Genomic DNA, 24833 nt, shown 5'->3' with positions numbered 1-24833 from the left:
TCTGGTATTTATACTGAATGTTTTCATTTTGGAATTTTGATGAGGTGCGGCTTATACTGTATACAAGAGCGCCATACCCTAATATTTTTTATCTTACACATTGGTGAAAGTTGTTGTTCCTGCTACTACAGGACAAATTATTATTGGCTTTATACGCCGCCGGTTCTGACCGCTGCCTGACTCGGACGGTTCCATTGATTGTTGCCTGTCTTCACCTTTTTGTTTGGATCTAACCATTCTCTGGATGACCATCAGCCCTGATGTTTTAACTGAATATTGACCATTAATGGTTTGCTGCCAACTAGAACTTTTCTTAAACAACGAACCTTATTCCAGACTTGTGTGAGTACCTGCACTTCCTTGTATTTTATTCCTTTTATGGTATAGACTACTGTGTCCAATATATTCCTGTGTCATTCAGAAGGCGTATAAAACAACTGTTAGGAACCCCTCCAGCCAGTACAACAAAATCCAGAGTCTGCTCCGAAAGCCTGGTGTTCACTGGAGCCCCTAGTGGTGGGGACAGACTTGGCCGCAGACTAACAGAGGGTCGTGAAATGTGCACCGGCTGGGAAGAACCCAGGAAAGCGGAGAGAAGTCCAGACAAGGGTCGAGGGCCGGCAGCAGACAGCGAATCCAATAAACAGGCCGAGGTCAGAGGTCACAGGCACGGTAGCAAGGTCCAAGATACAGGCAAGAAGGGTCAGGGTCACGAGCAAACAGGCAGAGTCATAATCCAAGCAAGGGGTCATACACGAGAGAACAATCAGTTTAAACACCAACAGGGCTCAGAAGCAGACAGCAGTACTGTGAACAGAACGCTATAACCGGCAGTGAGGCTGCAGACCTCACTGCCTTAAATACAAAAGACCACCAATCAGAGCCTAGCTCTGAATCATATACAACCCCCTGATTACATTAATTAGCCCACAGGCTGTACTGATTTGCGCGCATGTGCCCGGCTACCAGCACTGCCGGGACGCAGCACAACATGAAAAGCGTCCGGCCTTGGCAACGGCCGGGCAGGAAGCGGAAATGACGTCCCGGTCGTCAAGGTGACGGCCGGGACGCCAGAGGGCACCAGAAGCAAGCAGCTGTGAGTACCACCACAGCTCGTAACAGTACCCCCCTTGAGAAGGGGTTAAGGAACCCCGACACCCAGGTTTCTTAAGAAATTTCTTGAAGAACTCCTTCAGATGGTTAGTGGCATGGAGTTGTCTTCGTGGCACCCAAGACCGCTCTTCCAAACCTCGATTTTTCCATTGCACCAGGAAGTGCACCAGACCCTGCATCTTCTTAGAATCAAGAATCCTCTGAATAATACTTTTTTTTAGGTCTAATCCAATTCTGTCCATGTGAACTTGGAGGCTGGGATTGACTTGGGTAAAGCACAGGTTTAAGCAGGGAGCAATGGAATGTGTTGGGGATCCTCAATGACCCAGGAATTTTCAACCTAAATGCTACGGGATTAAACTGCTTGACAATGAGAAACGGACCGATGAATTTAGGGCCCAATTACCTGCAGGGCTGTCTGCGCCTAATATTTCGTGTAGAAAGCCACACTTTCTGGCCCACTTTGAAGGAGCAGGTGGTACGGTGGCGATCCAAATTTTTTTCCGCAAAGAATGAGGCCCGTTTTAAAAAGGTTTGCACTTTTTCCAGATGACCTTGAGATCAGCAGCTGTAGAACGAATTTCCGGAATACAAGCGGATGAGGGAATACAAGGAATTGGCCCTGGGATGAAAACCAAAATTGCAGAAGAATGGGGAGGTTTGAGTGGATGAATGACATGAATTATTGTAGGCAAACTCCGCCCAGGGTAACAATGAGGACCATTTGTTGTGAAATTCTGAAGTGTAACAACGTAAGAACTGCTCCAAAGACTGGTTAACCCTCTCAGTCTGCCCATTAGACTGAGGGTGGTATGCAGAAGAAAGACTAACCTTGATTCCCAGAAGGGTACAAAAGGATTTCCAGAATTGTGCTATGAATTGGGAACCACGATCATAAACGATATCAGTAGGAACATACAAATATAGTAATAAACAAGAATGAGCGCTAATGTACACCAAAAAGCTGCCTAAGTCTTCATATAAGGAGCCACCTGCTCCCCAAACAAATTAACAAAACAGATTGATGACTTACAGCGCTGAAAGGATCACACAGATAGGAATGCCAGCATCAAAAGAACACTAAGACAAAAATGGAATAGACATGGGGCAGTAAAGTCCCAACAGTGAATACAGGGTCCAAATATCTTCCAATATCCCTCTTCCAAGTGCATTCAAGTTGGCCAATTATAGGGTAACCACGTGAGGGACCCTCCTCCCTGGATGTATGCTTACAGACTGGTTTCTTTAAAACACAGCACATCAACCAGATAACTGATGGAAATCACGATGTCTGCCTTCACTGCATTCTCCAGCAATACACATATGCAAAAAATAATAGGATCATAGCATAATACCGTTTATTGATCAACAATAATTCTCAATAAAAATCCACAGATTTGATCCCTTGAAAAAGAATCTTAATGATTAGAAACGCGTCGGACTAACAGGGAGATTTACGCTGGGACTACCTGAGGAGGACGGCAGCCAATAAGAGCCTATTGGACTTTGGGTAATTACCCTGATAAACGCGCTGTATTCCCTTTACCTGAGGTACGCTCCTAGAAGCGGATCAAATCTGTGGATTTTTATTGAGAATTATTGTTGATCAATAAACGGTATTATGCTATGATCCTATTATTTTTTGCATATGTGTATTGCTGGAGAATGCAGTGAAGGCAGACATCGTGATTTCCATCAGTTATCTGGTTGATGTGCTGTGTTTTAAAGAAACCAGTCTGTAAGCATACATCCAGGGAGGGTCCCTCACGTGGTTACCCTATAATTGGCCAACTTGAATGCACTTGGAAGAGGGATATTGGAAGATATTTGGACCCTGTATTCACTGTTGGGACTTTACTGCCCCATGTCTATTCCATTTTTGTGTTACAGTGTTCTTTTGATGCTGGCATTCCTATCTGTGTGATCCTTTCTGCGCTGTAAGTCATCAATCTGTTTTGATAGCAGTAGGATGTCCATGAAGGCGGAATATATGCTGAATGAACAGGACTGCCAAATCTCGAGCACTAGGAAGCCTGGTCAGCGGTATGAATTGTGACATTTTGCTGAAGCGGTCTACTACCACCCATATGGTGTTGTGACCTGCGGAGTGAGGTAGATCGACTAAAAAGTCCATAGATAAGTGTGTATCCAGGGTTTTGCAGGAATGGGCAAAGAAACCAATTGGCCTGCAGGCAGACTCCTGGGGACTTGGTTCCTGGCACAACCCTCACACGAGAGGACATAATCCTTCACGTCAGCAGACAATGATGGCCCCCAGACAGTACGGGAAAGGATTTCCATTGTTTTCTGAATTCCAGGATGTCCAGCAGTACTACTATTATGCGCTTCTGCAAGAACCGCCTTCCTTAAATGGACTGGAACAAATAGACATCATTCCGGAGTATTATCAGGAGCTAATCTTTGAAGTGTGACGCTCAGGTCTTGGGTTAGCCCAGCATGGATTATGGAAGATGGAATAATAGGCTCCAGGTTTGTAACTGGAACATGATGTGCCAAAAAGCTTCTAGACAGAGCGTCTGCCCGGACATTTTTAGAACCGGGTCGGTAGGTGATCACGAAATTGAAGCGAGTAAAGAACAACGACCAACGGGCCTGTCTGGGATTCAGGCGCTTGGCCGATTGAGTATATTGTAAGTTCTTGTGGTCTGTGATAAAGGAGATTTGATGTGTGGCACCCTCCAGTCAATGTCGCCACTCCTCAAAGGCCCATTTGATTGCCAGTAGTTCCCTATTGCCCACATTGTAGTTGGCCTCAGCTGTAGAGAACTTACGGGAGAAGTAGGCACATGGGTGCAGATGGTGAGTAATTATTATTATTATTAATTTTTTATTTATAAGGCGCCATAAGGCATCCGCAGCACCGTACAGAGACAAACAAATTACAATACAATGGGAGACAGCACAGTACAGTAAACACAGCAACTCTGTAAGCTCAATGCACAGCTAGAGAGGGCGGGGGAGGGAGGATCCGCAAACGACGGGCCCAAGAAGGAGGGCGCGGAAGACAGGGAGACCTCCAGGGGGGAGGAGGGAGCGACAGTGTAAGTGGGGTGGAGGACCCTCGAGGAGGAGGACTAAGTAGCTGGAGAGCAGAGTTAGAAGTGGTGAAAACAGGAGATGGCCCTGCTCAGAGGAGCGTACAATCTAAGGGGAGGGGTGGACAGACAGAGAGACGCAGGGGAGAGAGGGAGAGTAGGGGTACGGAGGCAGAATATAAGGTAGGAAGTTAAGTGGGAGACAGAAAGGCTTTAAGAAAAAGGTGGGTTTTTAGGGCCTGTTTGAAACTGGACAGATTAGGGGAAGTTCTGCTGGAGGGAGGGAGCTTGTTCCAGTGGAGGGGGGCAGCGCGGGCGCAGTCTTGGATACGCGCGTGGGAGGAGGTTATAAGGGGGGGGAAGAGAGGCGACGGTCAGAGGCAGAACGGAGAGGGCGGGATGGAGCATGAATAGAGAGGAGAGTGGAGTCTCTGTGACAATATAGCACCAGCACCGACATCAGAGGCGTCGACCTCAAGAACAAATGGTTTAGTAGGATCCGGGTGTTTAAGGACCTGAGCGGATACAAAGGCTTTCTTCAAACTTTCAAATGAGGCCACTGTTTGAGGCGACCAATTAGTTGGGTCCATTCCTTTGCGGGTCAGGCCGACAATAGGATGTCAGCAAAGCCACAAATGAACCTTCTATAAAAATTGGCGAAGCCCAGGAACCTCTGCACCGCTTTGAGATTGTTTGGTTGCACCCAATCCAGGATAGCTTGGACCTTTGATGGATCCATGGAGAATCCCTCAGAAGAAATTACATAACCCAGGAAGGATACCTTCTGCACCTCAAACTCGCACTTTTCTAGTTTGGCGTAAAGGTGGTGTTCTCGTAATTTCTGTAGAACCTGCTTGACGTGACCCCGATGTATTCATAATGATTTGGAATATATAAGGAGATCGTCTAAATAAACAACTACAAAAAGATCCAGGAACTCACGAAGAACTTTGTTAATCAAATCTTGGAACACTGCAGGTGCGTTGCTAAGACCAAACGGCATGACCAGATATTTGTAGTGGCCAGAATGTGTGTTGAATGCCGTCTTCCACTCATCTCCTTCATTGATACGGATGAGGTTGTATGCTCCACGAAGATCGATTTTGGTGAAGACTGTAGCGCCTCTTAACTGATCGAATAATACGGAGATGAGAGGTAGGGGGTAGGTATTTTTGACTGCAATGAGGTTCAGTCCTCGATAATCGATACAGGGTCTTAGTCCTCCATCTTTTTTGGATACAAAGAAGCATCCAGCTCCTACTGGAGATTTAGATGGCCTGATGAACCCCTTCTCTAAGTTTTCATCTACATACTCCTGCATGGACTTAGTCTCTGGACCGGAGAGAGAGTACAAACATCCCTAGGGTAACTTGGAACCAGGAATAAGCTCGATAGCACAGTCGAGGTGAGGTAATAAGGCGTCAGCAGCTTTTTTATGAGAACACATCCCAAAACTGATGATATTGTGAGGTAAGCTGCTCAGGAATTGACTGAATGATACGCAGAGGCATAGTTAGGCAAGACTGTGCACAAAAAGAGCTCCACTGAATAATTTTTCCTTTGACCCAATCCACAACAGGGTTATAACGAAAAAGCCAGGGATGGCCCAGAATTAACAGAACCAAGGGACAGTCAATAAGGAAGAAACACATGGTCTCTGAATAGAGAGCTCCTATGTTCAATTGTAGTAGCGGAGTCTCCCAGACGATCTTGCCTCCAGGCAACGGACTCCCATCTAAGCCACAGACTGTAATGGCAGCTTTGAGCTTCACCATTCCAGCAGAGCGGGCAAACCCGATGTCAAGGAAGTTGCCTGCAGCTCCACTGTCAATGAAGGCCGACAGAGTCACAGAACTGGCACTGAAAGTGACTTGTGCGGGGATCAGGACCACATTCTTTTGGGAAACAATTTGTAGACCTAAGTGGACCTTTCCCAGAAATGCTCCTTTTTCAGGTTTGTAAAGACAAGAGCAGGAGAAGTGGCCTTTATTACCACAAAAAAGACATAGGCCTTGTGACCGTCTCTTTCCTCAGGAGAGAGACGATACGCCCCTGACAGCGTAGGCTCCTCAACATCCGTGGGAACTGGAATAAATGCAGATGAAAAGGAAGATGCCTCTTTCTCTGTCCTCCTCTCCTTAATTCTCCTGTCAATTTTAATGGCGAGTTGCATAAGGCTCTCCAACGAGGTGGGAGAAGGATACTGCACAAGTGAATCTTTAATCTGCTCTGACAGTCCTAGGCAAAACTGGCTGCGTAACGCTGGATCATTCCATTCACTGTCAGGTGACCATCTGCGGAATTCAGCGCAGTATTCTTCTGCCGAACGCCAGCCTTGCTTTAAGGTCCGTAGATGAGCCTCATCGGAGGCAACACGATCTGGGTCATCGTATAGGAGACCCAATGCGTTAAAGAAAGCTTCCAAAGATTGCAAGACAGGACTAGACTGCGACAGGGTGAAAGCCCAAGACTGGGGGTCACCCTGCATGAGGGAGATTACAATCCCGACTCTCTGCTGTTCTGAACCGGAAGAGCTTGCAGCTTTCCTTAAAGTTCCGGAACAGGGCTCTGTTTCCTGAGAACCGGTCCGGCAAATTTAACTTAGGTTCATCGGTGGGACCGGAAATGGCTAGTGTAGTCCGGGAGTCCTCCTCTTGAGCGGACAAACGCTGGGACGATCCCCGGACCATCTGATACAGGGTCTCAACATGACCCGCCAGGGCTTGGAATGGAGACGATTTGGTTCCGCTTTCATCCATCCCAATTTCGTCTCCAGAATGTCTGTACGGCCGGTTATAATGTTGGGAACCCCTCCAGCCGGAACAACAAAACCCGGAGTCCGCTCCGAAAGCCTGGTGTTCACTGGAGCCCCTAGTGGTGGGGACAGACTTGGCCGCAGACTGACAGAGGGTCGTGAAATGTGCACCGACTGGGGAGAACCCAGGAAAGCTGAGAGAAGTCCAGGCAAGGGTCGAGGGGGCTGCAGCAGGCAGCGAATCCAATAAACAGGCCGAGGTCAGAGGTCACAGGCAAGGTAGCAAGGTCCAAGAAACATGCAAGAAGGGTCAGGGTCACGAGCAAACAGGCAGGGTCCAAATCCAAGCAAGGGGTCATACGCGAGAGAAACTTCAGTTTAAACACCAACAGGGCTCAGAAGCAGGCAACAGTTCTGTGAACAGAACACTATAACCAGTAGTGAGGCTGCAGACCTCACTGCCTTAAATACAAAAGGCCACCAATCAGAGCCTAGCTCTGAATCATACACAGCCCCCTGATTACACTAATCAGCCTACAGGCTGTACTGATTTGCGTGCATGCGCCCGGCTACCAGCACCGCCGGGACGCAGCACCACATGAAGTGTCAGGCCGTTGCCAGCAGGAAGTGGAAAGGACGTCCCGGTCGTCAAGGGGACGGCCGGGACGTCAGAGGGCACAACAACTCATAGTAATCATCCATAATTCCACATTATCTTACTCATGTAGTGAGGTACAGGTGTGGGAGAGCACAAATGCAAAGGGTTTAGTGTGTGGGCTTAGGGGATCTGGGAGAAATAGGGGTATTTTTAGAAAAATGCAACTTTCTATTGATATTTACACACTGATATGGCATATAAAACAGCTGTTATACTATAGTAATACCACATTTTGACACTTGTGTAATGGGGTACAGGTGTGGGGGAAGGCATAGGCAAAGGGTTGTGTGTGAGATTAGGGAGTCTGGGAGAAATAAGGTTGTTTTCAATGACAGAACAGCAGTTTTTTTATATTTATGTATTGACACGTTGTATAAAACAACTGGTATTCAAAAGTAATTGGCCATCATTCCATGTGTATAACATGACCAAATAACTTAGCAATAAGTGTGTGGAAGACATAATTCAGAAGAGATAGCTTTATATATATATATATATATAAAGCTATCATTCCATTTAGTACATCTCTTTGGAACTTCGTTACTCAATAATTTCCCCCAAATCATCGCAGTTACAGATATTCTAAACGAAACTGAATCAATTGCTGCAAGTATTGCAGCTCGCTACATGAGAGAAACCAATTGTATGGGAAGCTACAGACGCGGAGCTCCTGTACCCTCAGCATCACAGAGCCACATTCTATGAATGAAGGAAGGAAAGAGAGCGCCTTATCAGACTGCGATAGGCTCAGTACACACCCGCAACGGGTGACTGATCACTTACCTACTCCCGCCTGCTTCCTGCAGAAGATAAGGTCCGGGTGATGCTTAGCCATGTTGGGGTATTTCCAACTCCACGTTCACTACACGTACACACCGCTTCTGCGCTCCAAACCTCACTATGGTCACCAGGCTATGTCTCCCAATAATTGGCTTGTACTACCCTTTGACCTGTGATGACTTCCTGCTCACGTGTGTGCTCGTTTCCGGCTTTCATGGTTTTTTTGTTGTTTTGTTTTTTTAAAAAAAAAACTTTATTTGTTCTATATTATTGAACTGCTATGCTGGTCTGAAACTCAGTTTATACTATGTTGCATTTTTAATGCAATGTTATTATCTGTACACTATTGCGTTACCTCAGTTTGTTATTGTATCCCAGAGTCCTTGGGTATTGGTAAATCTATAGAAAGCTAGAAGAAAACAAAACCACACACAACTCTTTTGGACTATAGAAAATAAGGAATGAAACGCACTTGCTTACCTTTTTATAACTTGCTTCAGGGAGATGCAGAGACATAGCGGGTTTTAAGGATAAATATTGCAACCGAAACTGATTGATATCACAGAGACGGTTCTAACTTACTAAGTGGCCAGCTTACTAATTCAGATATAATGTTCCGAACCTTTAGACGTCCATTCTTGGTTGCTATATTTATCCTCGAAACCCGCTATGACTTTACACAAGTTACTATAATTAATATTCCAAACTTTCCAATTGTATGGAAATATTTTACTTGGAAATGTGTACTGCACAGAACTGGTGTTTGGGATGGGATGTACGTAAAGGATGGTCACAGAAAGGGGAGATCAGGATGATTACCTGCAGTTCACCTCCACAACACTGGGTGTCATAATTTTGCACACTACAAGAAACATACAGCTTTTAACTATAAATCGGAATAAACTATAAACTCTGTGAATTACAGTATGAAGTACATTATCATATATATATATATATATATATATATATATATATATATATATACATTGTGGCAAGAGCCCACTACTGCTGAAGCACACGCAAACAACTTCTTTTTATGCAGTTTTATTGTCAGGATGGTTAAAAATGTATTTGAAACTGTATGACTTTCACAGCAATTATGGAGACCCTAAACGCTAGCTAGACATAGACCAGCTCTCTCCAGACCAGCCAGCTTCCCCAGCGTTGGTCTCAGTGAACAAATGACACAATCAAGCTTTTATACATGATACTCCTCCCCCAGCCTTAGCTTGATGGGCAGATGACACACCCACCTTCTCTTTAAGAAGAAACGCCTATCACTGGCTCTGTTTGCACTAACAGACACACCCTGTCTGTTTGCTGAGAGGAAGGAGCTTTCAAATCATGTAAGTTAACAAAACTTTAAACTATACATAAGTCTTTACCTGGTTTAACCTCAATTTAGGTGCATAACTGCGCCAATGTTTTATTCTGCTTGTATGCTTTCTCTGCATCTTGTCAGATAAATGCCTCCCTTTGTTACTTATCCCTCCCCCTAGCGTCTCCAAGTAGGGGGACGCGGACTTCGCGAGGAGCGCATATTTTCGTGACAATGCATCTGCATTCTTGTGCAGAATCCCAGGTCTATGTTCTACTGAGAACTTGAAAGGTTGCAGTGCCAAGAACCAGCGGGTTACCTTGGCATTTACCTCCCGGTTGTTCTGCATCCATCTCAATGGTGCATGATCTGTTATTAAGGTGAACTCTCTGCCTAGGAGATAATAGCGCAAGAGCTTCTGTAGCCCATTTTATGGCAAGACATTCTTTCTCCACAGTGGCATATTTTTGTTCCCTTGGAAGCAACTTGCGACTTAGGTACAGGAAGTATTTTCTACTTCATTCTTCTCCTGTGACAAGACTGCACCTAAGCCAACACCAGAAGCAACAGTTTGGAGGAAGAACCTCCGGGTAAAATCCGGTGCTTGTAGAACTGGGGAGGAACAAAGAGCTAACCGAAGTTCAGACCAGGGGGTAAATGTATCAAAGTGCGAGTTTGCCAGCGTGTTTAAATCGCGGCAAATCGCGATTTTTTTTTTTAAAAAAATGGAAATGTATCAAGCTGCGATTTTGACACTCATGTTCAAAATCGCTGGTCATCTCTGGCGATTTTGAGCGCTGTAAACACTCCCGAGTTTAGCTAACTCTCCTGTGTTTGGCAAACTCTCCTGTGTTGTAACAGTGAGTTGTAAACACATCACTGTTACACTGACCTGTCATACAGCTGCCAGAGCTCCGGCAGCTGTTAAAATGTTAAAGAACATATAAAAGTTGAAAAAAAAAAAGCGTGAGGTCCCCCCGCTATTTATGCTTAACCCTAGTGCTGCCTGACTACTGCTGGTCCCGTGAAAATTGGGGAAAAATTTTGCGTGGGGTTCCCCCGATTTTCACTTTACCAGCACTAGGCAAACCAGCCAGGGTTGGCGGCACTATAGCAGGGAGACGCGCGGCAGGGGTCCCCCTGCCATAATGACTAACCAACCCTAGACTGTTCAACGCTGGGCTGGATTCCCTAGGGAGTGGGGTCCGCTGAAAAAAACGAGCGGGGCCCCCCCCCCCTAGAAAGAACCATCCCAGTGCTGATAGCACTAGGGCTCTTCCTACCACCCCTGGGCTGTGGGTAGTAGGGTAATACGGCATAAAGTAGTTAAAAAAACAAACTGACACCAATTTTGTTTGTAGAACTACAAGTCCCAGCCAGCCAGGTTGCCAAAAACAGTGTGGCCATGCTGGTGCTTGTATAACTACAAGCACCAGCATACCCACGGCAGCCAGGGCATGTTGGCACTTGGAGAACCACAAGTGCCAACATGCCCTGACATCCCTGGCTTGCTGGGCCCTGTAGTTCCACAAAGAAAAAAGTTTACAAAGTCACAACACCCTCTTATAAACCACATACATTTATTAAAAATAATAAAACCCACAATAAAGACACTAACCACCCTCTTTTAAACCACAAGTATTTATTAAAATAATAAAACCCAAATACTTACCGATGATGCCTTCTTTCTTGCTCCAATGTCCCTTATTATTTCTAAATCCATCTTGCCGGCTTGCCCCAGTCCCAGCCATTGATACCTCCATAAGGGAATCTTTGCCATCAGGAACTCTTCACCCAGAAGGGGCACATATTTGTACATCCCGACTCTTTAGTGTTGCTTGAAGATAAAAAATAAAAAAAACCAGGAGCCGCCGCAAACACCTCCTACCTAGTAGGAGGTCCGTTTCGCAATGCTCTTACGCTGTTTGCGTAAGAGCTAACTACTGTATTATGGTATTTTCCCACGCTAGTGGGGAAATCACATAATACTGTATCTAGCGCTTACGCAATTAACGTAGTGCATTGCGCATGCGCTACGCTACTTGCGTAAGCTGTAATACAGTAAATACAACCCTGGCTGGTTTGCCTAGTGCTGGTAAAGTGAAAATCGGGGGAACCCCACGCAAAATTTTTCCCCGATTTTCACGGGACCAGCACTAGTCAGGCAGCACTAGGGTTAAGCATAAATAGCGGGGGGACCTCACGCTTTTTTTTTTTTTCAACTTTTATCTGTTCTTTACCATTTTAACACTGCCAGGGCAGTGTAACAGTGATGTGTTTGTACAACACGCTGCTATCAAGCAGCGTGTTGTATCTGGCGTGTTTTGAAGCAAACTCTCCTGAGTTTGCTAACTCGCAGCTTCATACATTCGAGAGCTGTATAGCTGCAGTGGCAAACAGTCGGGAGTTTGATCACTGGCGATTTTGCAAACAGCGATTTTGACAGAAGCACAACTCGGGCGATTTTGCATGAAATCTCAGCTTCATACATCGGCTAGTTTCAACTCTCCTGAGAAAATCGCTAGAGTTGCAAACTCGCAGCTTGATACATTTACCCCCAGGTGGTTTCTGCAGAGTCAGACCAGGTTAATCTATCTGGACAACTTTTTTTTAACATGTCCGTAAGTGGAGCAGCTCTAGTGGCGAAGTGGCTTACAAACCGCCTGTAGTAACCTACTAAGCCTGAAAAGGTTCTTAACTGCGACGTTTTTTCTGGCCTTGCCCAATTTTTTACTGCCTCCACTTTGTCTAGCTGGGGTTTTACACGCCCTGGACCAACAACGTACCCCAAATATTTGGCTTCTCTCATGGCTATGGCACATTTCTCTGGGTTAGCTGTTAACCCTGCTGACCTTAATAAAGCTAAGACCGCCTCAACTTTGGCTAAATGTGATCCTCAGTCTGGGGTATAAATCACTATATCGTCCAAGTAAGCGCCTGCATAAGCTGTCCTGTACCTGCATAAGCTGTGTGAGGTCGTAGCAATTTATTCATGGCCCTTTGGAAGGTGGCAGGTGCCCCATGCAACCCAAAGGGTAGGACTTTATATTGATAGAGACCATCAGGGGTGGAAAATGCAGTCTTTGGCTTGGCCGTGGAAGTCAGGGGAACTTGCCAATAACCCTTTGTTAGATCAAGGGTTGTCAAATAATTGCTACCAGCAAGATTTTCCACTAGTTTATCCACACGTGCCATCGGATAGGCATCAAACTGCGACATACTGTATAGGCGCCTAAAGTCATTGCAGAACCTAATTGTCCCATTGGGTTTCGGGACAAGCACAATTGGACTATTCCACTTACTAGTGGACTCTTCAATTACGTCTAACTAGAGCGTCTTCTCAATCTCCTTTCTCACATCCATCCGTCTGGCTTCTGGAATACGATACGGCTTCTGCTTAACAATGACTCCTGGTAGAGTGACAATGTCGTGTTCGATTAAGGTAGTGCGCCCAGGGAGGGAAGAGAAGACATCCCTGTTCCGGCGAATCATTTCTTCAGTCTGTTGTCTCTGCTTAACAGACATTGCTGGCTCTATGGGCACTTCAGACTTTTCAATGGCAGTACTCACTACCTGAGGAGAGGTGTCACTCACCGGACTGTGAGTGCCATTTCCCGTGTGTTCAGGAACCGTAGCCGTCCGCCATCCTGAGGGTTTGCGCATGTGCAGCCCTTATCAAGCCTTCAGTACTTGTTGCTTTTAATTGATTGGATGATCAGGCAACCCTCCCTATTTAAACCACCTGTGATCATTACCTGGTTGCCTGATCTTGGAGTCTCATTCCCCATGAGCCTCTGAAGGTGTTCCTGTGTTCCTCGTGTATTCAGCTCCTGCTGATTCCTGTTTGCTGCTATTGTGGTTTCCAGACCACTTCAACTCTCCTGTGTTCATCGTACCTGCACTCAGCTGATTCCTATCCGCTGCCTCCGTGACTTCTACACAGTTCCCGTTCACTTCAACACTCCTGTGTTCATCGTGCCTGCACTCAGCTGATTCCTATCCGCTGCCTCTGTTACTACTACAGAGTTCCTCTTCACTTCAACTTTCCTGTGTTCATCGTGCCTGCATTCAGCTGATTCCTATCCGCTGCCTCCGTGACTTCTACAGAGTTCCTGTTCACTTCAACTCTCCTGTGTTCATCGTGCCTGCACTCAGCCGATTCCTATCCGCTGCCTCCGTTACTACTACAGAGTTCCTGTTCACTTCAACTCTCCTGTGTTCATCGTGCCTGCACTCAGCTGATTCCTATCCACTGCCTCCGTTACTATCGCAGAGTTCCTGATCGTCTCATCTCTCCAGGGTTTATCGTGTCAGCTCTCCGCTGCCTCCACCTCTACTACTGGATACCAGACAACCTCAACTCTCCCGTGTTCTTCATATTTCCAGTTCCACTTACTACTGCTTCCTGAGTATTGCTTTGTTGATTCTGGATTACCTGCCATGCGCTGCTCCAACCTGATTACCGCTTCCACTCTCCAGTGGTCTCTCCTCCTGCCCGGCCTTCAGCCGTTCAGGTATCCCTGCACGTCTCTCTGACAGCCTGCTCTCCTGAACCGTCAGATAAATGCCTCCCTTTGTTACTTATCCCTCCCCCTAGCGTCTCCAAGTAGGGGGACGCGGACTTCGCGAGGAGCGCATATTTTCGTGACAATGCATCTGCATTCTTGTGCAGAATCCCAGGTCTATGTTCTACTGAGAACTTGAAAGGTTGCAGTGCCAAGAACCAGCGGGTTACCTTGGCATTTACCTCCCGGTTGTGCTTCACACGGCAACACAATGTTAAAAAAATAAAAATCATCATGCAGATGCACAAGAGTCAGACCCATTAAAACTCTGCTCCTGTCTCTCACATTCCCTTCTCCTTATCGTAGCTGCTTCTGAGCTCAGTCCTGGAACAGAAACGCCTCTTCCAGTCGTCGAGTTCATAAAGTGTCAAGCAGGAAAGAAGCGTATCCATGCACACCTTAGTATTAAGGACTGTGCAAGCCCCAGTATTGATCTGACAAAAATCTACATAATTGGAAAGAGCGTGAAAAGCTTTCCATACCTTCCATTGACTTTGCTTATGTTTTGCATATCCATCTGGACTGAGTTGTGTTCTCCTCAGGAGCCTCCTATCCATTGAAGCTATTGTTACCATTGACTTTGTTTACTATTGCCTGGATAGCTATTGTGACTTTGTATATTTCAAGGAGTGCTTGTCAGTTATCGTTGTATTGTGGATATCATCGTGGGATCTAGTTCTGTGTGCCCGTGTATACTCTGCTTTACATTCATCTCCTCGTGCCCCTCCTCACATATATATAGCAGTGGTACAACTTGCTGACGCAGACCACTGTCTCCTGTTCCCTGTGACACCAGCTTCAAGTATCCTCTCACTTTAGCAGTGGTACAACTTGCTATACGCAGACCACTGACTTCCCCGTTACCTACCTTCACCTGGATTCCATTCCTTCACTATAGACAGCGGTACAACTTGCTATACGCAGACCGCTGACTCTCACTACCTCCTCGCTACTCCTGGACATTCCTCCTCACTATAGCAGTGGTACAACTTGCTATACGCAGACCACTGACTTTCCTCACGTTTCCTTGTCCATCTGGTTCCTCGTGTACATTCATCTACTCATTACCAGTTGCTGCTAGTCATAGACTTTCCTCGAGCATTCTCTCACCATCTGCTGTTTCTCCTGTTCCGTTGTCACCCTGCTACCAGAGAACCATAGTACCAACTATATCACTCTGGTAAGTCCATCATCTGGTGATATCCTGGGCAAAGACTCCTAGTGCCCGTGACAAGAGGTTTCCTAATCATGCCAAGGTTTAAGAAGGTTAACATGATATATTTGCTCCTCCCTTCTCCTACCTAACTGGTGGACTTTGTAATTGACAGGACCGACAGCCTCTAGAACTTCAAATGCCCCCTGCCAATGGGTGAAAAGTTTGCTTTCCTGGGTAGGAACCAGGACTAGGACCTTGTTCCCAGGTTTAAAAGATCGAACAACAGCACTTTTGTCATAACTTTTCTTCTGTCGTTCCTGAGCCTCTTTTACATGTTGCTGCACAATGGGCCCTATCTTTCCTAGCCTCTCATACATTTGGGACACAAATTGTACCAGATTTGGCTCCCTGGGACCTTGCTGCTCCCACCCTTCTTTTAACATATCCAATATACCCCTGGGCTGTTTCCCAAACAATAACTCAAAGGTACTAAACCCTGTTGAAGCTTGAGGTACCTCATGGATGGCAAACATCAAAAAGGGAATAAAAATGTCCCAATCTTTTTTCTCTTGAGCCACTGCTTTCCTGAGCATGTGCTTTAATGTGCGGTTAAAGCGTTCCACCAAGCCATCTCTTTGTGGATGGTACACGGAGGTATGAAGCGCCGCAACCCCTAGCAACTGGCACATGTCCTTCATCAGTTTAGACATGAATGGAGTACCCTGATCTGTGAGAATTTTTTTGGGTATTCCCAAGCGTGTAAACATCAATACAAGTTCTCTAGCTATGGTGCTGGACTTTATGTTTCGTAGGGGAATTGCCTCTGGATACCTGGTTGCATAGTCAAGCACCACTAGTATATATTGGTGCCCACGTACAGATTTTTCCAATGGCCCCACAAGGTCCATGGCTATTCGTTCAAAAGGAACTTGTACTATTGGTATTGGAATGAGAGGTGCCCTGTACATGGGTTTGGGACAGGTTCTCTGACAAATGGGGCAGGACCGGCAATACTTTTTCACTGCCATGTGTACCCCGGGTCAGTAAAACCTAAGCAGAACTCGTTCCCGTGTTTTATCCTCCCCTAGGTGTCCCCCACAGACATGTGTGCGTGCTGCTTTTAACACAAGGGGTACATGGACCTGAGGAACCATTAATTGTTCTATTTTTCCCCCCTGTACAATAGCAACTCTATACAGGAAATTATTTTTAACAATAAAATATGGAATACCTTCTGCAGGCTGGGCGGCTTTCACTACCCCATTTATCTCAGTCACACTTTTAAAGGCATGTTCCAAAGTGGCATCATTAAGTTGGTCCCGAGAAAAGTCTGGCAGAGGAAACAAAATTGGTATTGCGGACCAGTCCGCATCCTCACTGACAGGCGGGATGGGCTCATCTGCGACATCACCGACCAATGCTAGTTTGGACTGTCCATGTTTCCCTGCAGGTGGATGCTTTTGTGGAACTCCTGCTGTGACTACCAGGATGGCATTCCGGTTTTGCGGTTCCCAAAGATCGATGTCCAGATGTTGTGGATTCTTCGGCAGTTCCTTTAAGACCGGGCTTCCGACCGTTGCATCAGTTGCCGACATGTCCGGCCGGATCCGCTCACCAAGGACCTCATTAAACAGTGGAAAGTCCCACCCCAAAATGAGTGGATATGGGAGTTTAGGTGCTATGCCAGCTACCACCATAACGGTTTTGTCTTTGAGTGTGACTGGTAGTATTTTTCTTTCATACTCCTCTGTCGTGCCATGTACGCAAAGAACCTTCATCTTGGGCAACCGAGAAGTTATGGTTTTGGGTAAGGCAGAGCTGGAAACCAATGAAAGTTTACTCCCCGAGTCAACCAAGGCCAGAACAAGGTTTTGGTTGATTAGCACAGTCACCCGGAACAAACAAGGACTTCCTGATGTGGGACTCATGGTAAAACAGCTTGGAAAAGCAGGCCCAATATGGTCCACGAACAGTCCATGGGTTTCTGTAGTTTAGGACACTCTGCCTTAAAGTGGCCTGGCTCACCACATTCAAAACACTTCAGATTAGACAGCTTTGCACCTGGCCCTCTGTCCGTAGCAGTTTTGCCATTGGACCCTGTAGCAAGGATTGTCAAACCTGGCTTTTGGCGTGGCAGCGGTTTTGGCACAAATGCAGGCTCTTTAGTCATTTGCTGTATCGCACAAAACCTTTCTACCACAGTGGCAAGCTCTTCATAAGTTTGTAGGTCTGATTGCAAAACCCACCTTTGCAAATCGCGGTTCAGCCACCGGATGCAGTGATCTATCGCCTAGAACTTCAATAATCCAAGAAGGCGAATTCTCAGGCTGCAGCCATTTCTTTAAAATTTTAGAAAGCTCAGCCACTTGCGCTCTGACCGGTTTTTCTTTATCATAGCGCCATTGGTGATAGCGCTGGGCTCGGCCTGGCCCGGAAACTCCAATGTGAGCCAATATCTCAGACTTTAGGCACAAATAATCAGAGGCCCGTTCCTCATCTAGATCCATATAAGCTCGCTGAGCTTCACCAGTGAGATATGGCGCCAGCCTCTCAGCCCAATCTTTAGGAGGCCATTTTGCCCTTTTTGCAAGTTTCTCATAGGACACCAGATATGCTTCTATGTCATCACTTGGCGACATTTTCTGGAGAACCGGACCAGGTTCTCCAGAAAACTCTTCCCTTAAGAGCCTTGTGTTTTCCACCTGTGCCTCGGCAACTCGTAGCATCTGAGCTTGCTGCTCTTGCTGCGCAGCGGCAACATTCACGAGGGTTCTCAGTACTTCCTCCATGTTGACGTCTGCGCTGGTTGGGTAGCAGAAACTTGCTTCCCGGAGCCCGCTACTGCTGAAGAACAACTTATTCTTTTTATGCAGCTTTATTGTCAGGATGGTTAAAAATGTATTTGACACTGTATGACTTTCACAACAATTATGGAGACCCTAAACGCTAGCTAGACATAGACCAGCCCTCTCCAGACCAGCCAGCTTCCCCATCGTTGGTCTCAGTGAACAAATTACACGATCAAGCTTTTATACATGATACTCCTCCCCCAGCCTTGATGGGCAGGTGACACGCCCACCTTCTCTTTAAGAGGAAATGCCCATCACTGGCTCTGTTTGCTGAGAGGAAGGAGCTTTCAAATCATGTAAGTTAACCAAACTTTAAACTATACATAAGTCTTTACCTGGTTTAACCTCAATCTAGGTGCATAACTGCGCCAATGTTTTATTCTGCTTGTATGCTTTCTCTGCATCTTGTCAGATAAATGCCTCCCTTTGTTACAATATATATATATATATATATATATATATATATATACAAGTTAACCCGTGCATGATACTCATGCATTCTAGTCAAATCAAGGTCAATTGAATGAGCCCTTTCTGAGAAAATAGTTTTTCCCACACACACACTAACACACGCCGCTAGGCTTTTATATATTAGACAAGTTAACCTGTGCATGATACTCATGCATTCTAGTCAAATCAAGCTACTTAAGGTGTTAAAAAGTTTCTTGTCATCTTCATCGCCACACACGCCGCTAGGCTTTTATAGTAAGTCAGTGTAGTATATAACTCCGCCCAGCAGGTGGCGCTGCAGCTTGAGCACTCTGTCACCCGGTAGTTTTTTCCACACACACACACATACACACACACACACACACAGCATGTGTGTTCATGAGGTAAAATTACCTCACGAAAATGAGTTTGAGCCCTCAACTTGTAAATTTAGCCTTTACTACCACTAGCCTTTACTAGGGGGGATGATGGAAGTTAACTGACTTCACTATTACCATTTTTTTTGTCAAATAATGTCAGTATACCAAATTTCAGGTCAATTGGATGAGCCCTTTCTGAGAAAATAGTTTTTTCCACACACCCACACTAACACACGCCACTAGGCTTTTATATATTGGATAATGCTAAGAATTTGGTAGGTCAGTGTAGTATATAACTCCTCCCAGCAGGTGGCGCTGCAGCTTGAGCACTCTGTCACCCGGTAGTTTTTTCCACACACACACACACACACATGCTAACACACGCCGCTAGGCTTTTATATATTAGATAATGCTAAGAATTTAGTAGGTCGGTGTAGTATATAACTTTGCCCAGCAGGTGGCGCTGCAGCTTGAGCACTCTGTCACCCGGGAGTTTTTTCCACACACACACACACTAACACAGCATGTGTGTTCATGAGGTAAAATTACCTCACGAAAATGAGTTTGAGCCCTCAACTCGTAAATTTAGCCTTTACTACCCCTCCCACGAGGGGAACGGGGGATGATGGAAGTTAACTGACTTCACTATTATAATTTTTTTGTCAAATAATGTCAGTATACCAAATTTCAGGTCAATTGGATGAGCCCTTTCTGAGAAAATAGTTTTTTACACACACACACAATAACACACACCACTAGGCTTTTATATATTGGATAATGCTAAGAATTTGGTAGGTCAGTGTAGTATATAACTCCTCCCAGCAGGTGGCGCTGCAGCTTGAGCACTCTGTCACCCGGTAGTTTTTTCCACACACACACACACGCTAACACACGCCACTAGGCTTTTATATATTAGATAATGCTAAGAATTTAGTAGGTCGGTGTAGTATATAACTTTGCCTAGCAGGTGGCGCTGCAGCTTGAGCACTCTGTCACCCGGTAGTTTTTTCCACACACACACACACACACACACACACTAACACAGCATGTGTGTTCATGAGGTAAAATTACCTCACGAAAATGAGTTTGAGCCCTCAACTCGTAAATTTAGCCTTTACTACCCCTCCCACGGGGGGAACGGGGGATGATGGAAGTTAACTGACTTCACTATTATAATTTTTTTGTCAAATAATGTCAGTATACCAAATTTTAGGTCAATTGGATGAGCCCTTTCTGAGAAAATAGTTTTTTCCACACACACACACACACACACTAACACACGCCGCTAGGCTTTTATATATTAGATATGAGAAGTCTGTTGTGTCTGGACCAGACATACTGTAATGAAACAATATAGCTAATCTGTATTTATAACAATCCTTAGTATAATATTACGCTGTAGTGATATTTTATTTGTAAATTGTATAGAAAATATCTTATATTTACGTAGGATGATCACGTTTTAAGCATAGATATGTCCACTGTGGAGTGTTTTCTATGTGTTTCCAGTGGGAAGATAGCTATATATTTTTTTATTTACATGGGATGATCACGTTTAAAGCATAGATATGTACACCTAGGACTGTGTTAGTGGTCGCGGCGGCTCCGGGCACCGCCGCGACTCTCCTGCTGCTCCTAGTGGCGTCCCGGCCGTTGCTACGGCAACCAGGGCGTCACTTCCGGTTTCTGTGTCCCGGTTGCCTGGGCAACAACCGGGATGCCTTGGTCTCACTGACTCCGCGCCCGGCCAGCTGTCAAACAGCCGGGCGCGTGCGCATAAGTGTAGGTAGGGCCAGCCCTGCATGTCTCTCAAGTTCAGACAATCAAGGCTGATTTTGGCTTCATTATTGCTGGCACTCTCTAGACATGATTGGCTGCAGGCTCTGCATATCCATTATACTGCAGCTGAGGACACATTCTGAACTGGGTTCTGATTGGCCATCTGTACTATTTAAGGCAGTGAGGTCTGCAGCCTCACTGCCGGTTATAGCGTTCTGTCCTCAGTCCTGCTGCCTGCTTGTACTATCCGTGTAGGTTCCTGCTACCTTAGATTTGACCACCCGTGTTTGACCCCTGCTTGTTATTGGACCTGTGACCCTTCTCTTCTGACCTTGACCTTTTGCCTGGAATTCGGATTTTGCCTCTCTGCATGTGAGTTTGACCCTTCGCTTGCCCTTGGATATTGCATCTGTGCCTGTGACCTTTGGACCTTGGATTTCTCTTATACTACAGTCCACCAATCACTCCACTTCTGGGAAACTCCTTTAAGTCAGTATACGCTACTCGACCCTCGGTCGGCCCGCAGCCCAGTCTGTTCCCACCACTAGGGGCTCCAGCGAACACCTGGCCTTCTGAGTAGTTCCCGAGTTTCACTGTACTGACTTGGGAGTTCCTAACATTATAACCGGCCAGGAAGATTGGTATCATACGGCCATGGAGGGAGAGGAGTCGAATCTGTCCCCAGCCCAGATTCTGGCCAACCAGATACAGGCGGTTTCCCAAGTGGTGCAGACTTTATCCCAACGCCTGGCAGTCCAAGAAGAGGCTTCCAGAGGCCGGCAGCTCCAGCAAGTTCCCGGAAGCAGGCCAGCCTTCCGTAATTTCAAAGAGAGCTGCAAGTTGTACTTTCGTCTGAAACCACGTTCCTCTGGTTCCGAACAACAGAGGGTAGGGATCATCATCTCATTACTCCAGGGCGACCCTCAGTCTTGGGCCTTCTCCTTGCCTTCCACAAGTCCAGCCTTACAGTCTGTGGATGCCTTTTTTCAAGCTCTAGGGTTATTGTACGATGACCCGGATAGGGTAGCCTCAGCTGAGGCTCATCTCCGTACGCTAAGGCAAGGACGTCGCTCAGCGGAAGAGTATTGTGCGGAATTTCGGCGATGGTCCACTGATAGTGCCTGGAACGACCCAGCATTGCGAAGTCAATTTCGCTTAGGACTTACCGAGCAGATTAAGGATTCCTTAGTCCAGTATCCGATATCCGACACGCTGGAGAACTTGATGCAACTTGTCATAAAAATTGATCGTCGGATCAGAGAGAGGAAGGCTGAACGGGAGTCCTCTGTTCCGATGGACGTTTTCACTAGCTCCGATAACACTTTGCCCGATTCCTCTGAACCCATGCAATTGGCCGCTTACCGCTTGCTTCCTGAGGAGCGCTCACTAGGCCTGTGTATGTATTGTGGTCAACCAGGCCATTTAGTTCGCTCATGTCCCAATAAGCCGGGAAACTCCAAAGCCTAAGTGCAGGTGAAGAGGTGCGCTTGGGTCTTCAGATTGCCTCTTCAGAAAACTCTTTATTAGTCCCTGGACGTCTAACTTTCCGTGGGAGATCCATGGACCTGAAAGCTTTTCTTGACAGTGGTGCGGCTGGTAATTTCCTGGATATACATTTGGCTCAGACGCTTGATATTCCACATATCAAATTAGGATCAAGCATCACCGCGTGTGGTTTGGATGGTAACCCCTTGCCTGGGGGAAGGATTCTCGCTAGGACTCCAATGGTTCGGTTGTCTGTAGGAGTTCTCCATACAGAGGAGCTCTCCTTCTATCTTATTAGTTGTCCCTCTGCTCCTTTGATATTGGGGTATCCCTGGCTTCGCAGTCATAATCCCCTTATCAACTGGAAAAGTGGAGAGATTACTCGTTGGAGTCCCGAGTGTTCCACGTCTTGCTTGACTCTGCCGCTTAGAATCTTACAGCCTAGTCCAGACTTGTTGCCGGTACCCTACCAGGACTTCTCTGATGTGTTCTGCAAAAGAAAAGTTGATTCCATTCCACCACATCGAGAGTATGACTGCGCCATTGATTTAGTCCCGGGTTCCAAGTTGCCCAAAGGGCGGTTATATTCCTTGTCCATTCCAGAGACTCAGGCCATGGAGCTATACGTAAAGGAAAACCTGAAAAAAGGATTCATACGTCCTTCTAAATCTCCCGTAGGCGCAGGTTGTTTTTTTGTGTCAAAAAAAGATGGAAGTCTTAGACCATGCATCGATTTCCGTGGACTGAATAACATCACTATTAAGAATATGTACCCGTTACCATTGATTTCGGTGTTGTTTGATCAATTAAAATCTGCCACTATATTTTCAAAGATTGACCTCAGAGGGGCGTACAATCTTATTCGAATCAAGAAAGGGGATGAATGGAAGACTGCCTTCAATACCCAGTCGGGACATTATGAATATCTCGTGATGCCATTCGGGTTATGCAACGCTCCAGCGGTTTTCCAGGACCTGATCAACGACGTTTTACGAGAGTTCCTGGGTAAAACAGTAGTTGTGCATCTGGATGATATTTTAATCTACTCTGAGTCTTTACTTCAGCACCGTCAGCATGTTCGCCAAGTTCTGCTGAAATTACGGGAACATCACCTGTATGCAAAAAGGGAGAAATGTGAATTTGAGGTGGGCACCGTGTCATTCCTGGGATATATCATCTCATCAGGATTCGCAATGGACCCTGCCAAAGTTCGAGCAATCCAGGATTGGGTCCTCCCTACTAATCTGAAGGCGATCCAGAGGTTCCTCGGATTCACAAATTATTACCGTAGGTTTATTGACTCTTTTTCCTCATTAGTGGCTCCTATCACTGCTCTCACTCGAAAGGGAGCTAACCCAGCGAAATGGCCTTCGGAGGCATTGGCGAGTTTCTCGGCACTCAAAGCCGCTTTCATTTCTGCTCCAGTGCTGAGACATCCTGATCCGGAACTTCCGTTCATTGTAGAGGTAGACGCTTCTGATATCGGTGCTGGCGCTATCCTTTCTCAAAAAGACCCAAGGAGCACAAAATTACATCCTTGTGCATTCATTTCTAAAAAAAATTTAGCTGCCGAATGTAATTATGATATCGGCAATCGTGAATTGTTGGCCATTAAGTTGGCACTGGAGGAATGGCGACATTGGTTAGAGGGAGCTACCCATACCATCACCATCTTCACGGACCATAAAAACCTCCAATACATTCAGACCGCTAAAATTCTGAATCCTAGACAGGCCCGCTGGGCCTTATTTTTCACCAGATTTAACTTCATTATTACATTCCGTCCAGGTTCTAAAAATACTAAGGCCGATTCCTTGTCCCGAAGTTTTTTGGCCCATCATCCTCAGTCTCCGGACCCGTTGTCTATTGTTCCTACAACTGCTGTTCATCTTGGTCTCACCCAGGATCTAGGAGCAACTATCCGGCGCTTCTAGAGAATCGCTCCAGTTCAGACACCGGTCAACAAATTATTTGTCCCCGTCCATTTAAGGAAATCTGTTCTCATTGAAGGCCACAACAACTGCTCTGCTGGCCATCCGGGAATCCGTAGGACTATTGAGGTTCTTTCTCGTTGGTTGTGGTGGCCCACTTTGTCAGACGATGTGGAGAATTATGTTCGGGCTTGTCCTGAGTGTGCTAAAAACAAGACCGATAGGAACCGTCCTTCTCGGCTATTGTTACCCTTGCCGGCGCCGAGCAGGCCTTGGACCCATCTGTCGATGGATTTCATTGTTGACCTACCAGTATCCGCAGGACATAACACCATCCTGGTAGTTGTCGATCGGTTCAGTAAGATGGCACATTTTATATCTTTGCCCAAGCTACCGGATGCCAGGACCCTGGCCACCTTGTTTTTGACGCATATTTTTCGTCTTCATGGGACTCCTGAAGATATAGTATCAGATCGAGGATCCCAGTTTATTGCCCGGTTTTGGAAAGCCTTTTGTAAGTCCATCGGGATCTTTATCAGTCTGTCTTCAGCATATCATCCTCAGTCGAATGGACAGACA

General features: G+C 46.2%; 1 protein-coding gene and 1 long non-coding RNA gene across 2 annotated transcripts in view; one reads left to right on the top strand and one right to left on the bottom strand.

The window, feature by feature from the left end:
• PHF5A (PHD finger protein 5A) overlaps window positions 1–8531 on the bottom strand; it is a 59751-nt gene extending 51220 nt beyond the window's left edge. Inside the window, exon 1 of the mRNA XM_075182819.1 lies at window positions 8366–8531. Within this exon, the coding sequence (XP_075038920.1) occupies window positions 8366–8417 (52 nt within the window). The 5' untranslated portion in view covers window positions 8418–8531. The remainder of the gene's footprint in view (window positions 1–8365) is intronic.
• The window catches only part of LOC142099401 (uncharacterized), a 174978-nt gene that overhangs the window by 130571 nt on the left and 19574 nt on the right, over window positions 1–24833 (top strand). The gene's annotated exons all lie outside the window — the stretch shown is intronic.

The sequence above is a fragment of the Mixophyes fleayi genome, chromosome 8 (genome assembly GCF_038048845.1).
Source record: "Mixophyes fleayi isolate aMixFle1 chromosome 8, aMixFle1.hap1, whole genome shotgun sequence".
In the NCBI taxonomy this organism is placed as follows: Eukaryota; Metazoa; Chordata; class Amphibia; order Anura; family Limnodynastidae; genus Mixophyes; species Mixophyes fleayi.
This window is presented reverse-complemented; position numbering and strand designations above follow the sequence as displayed.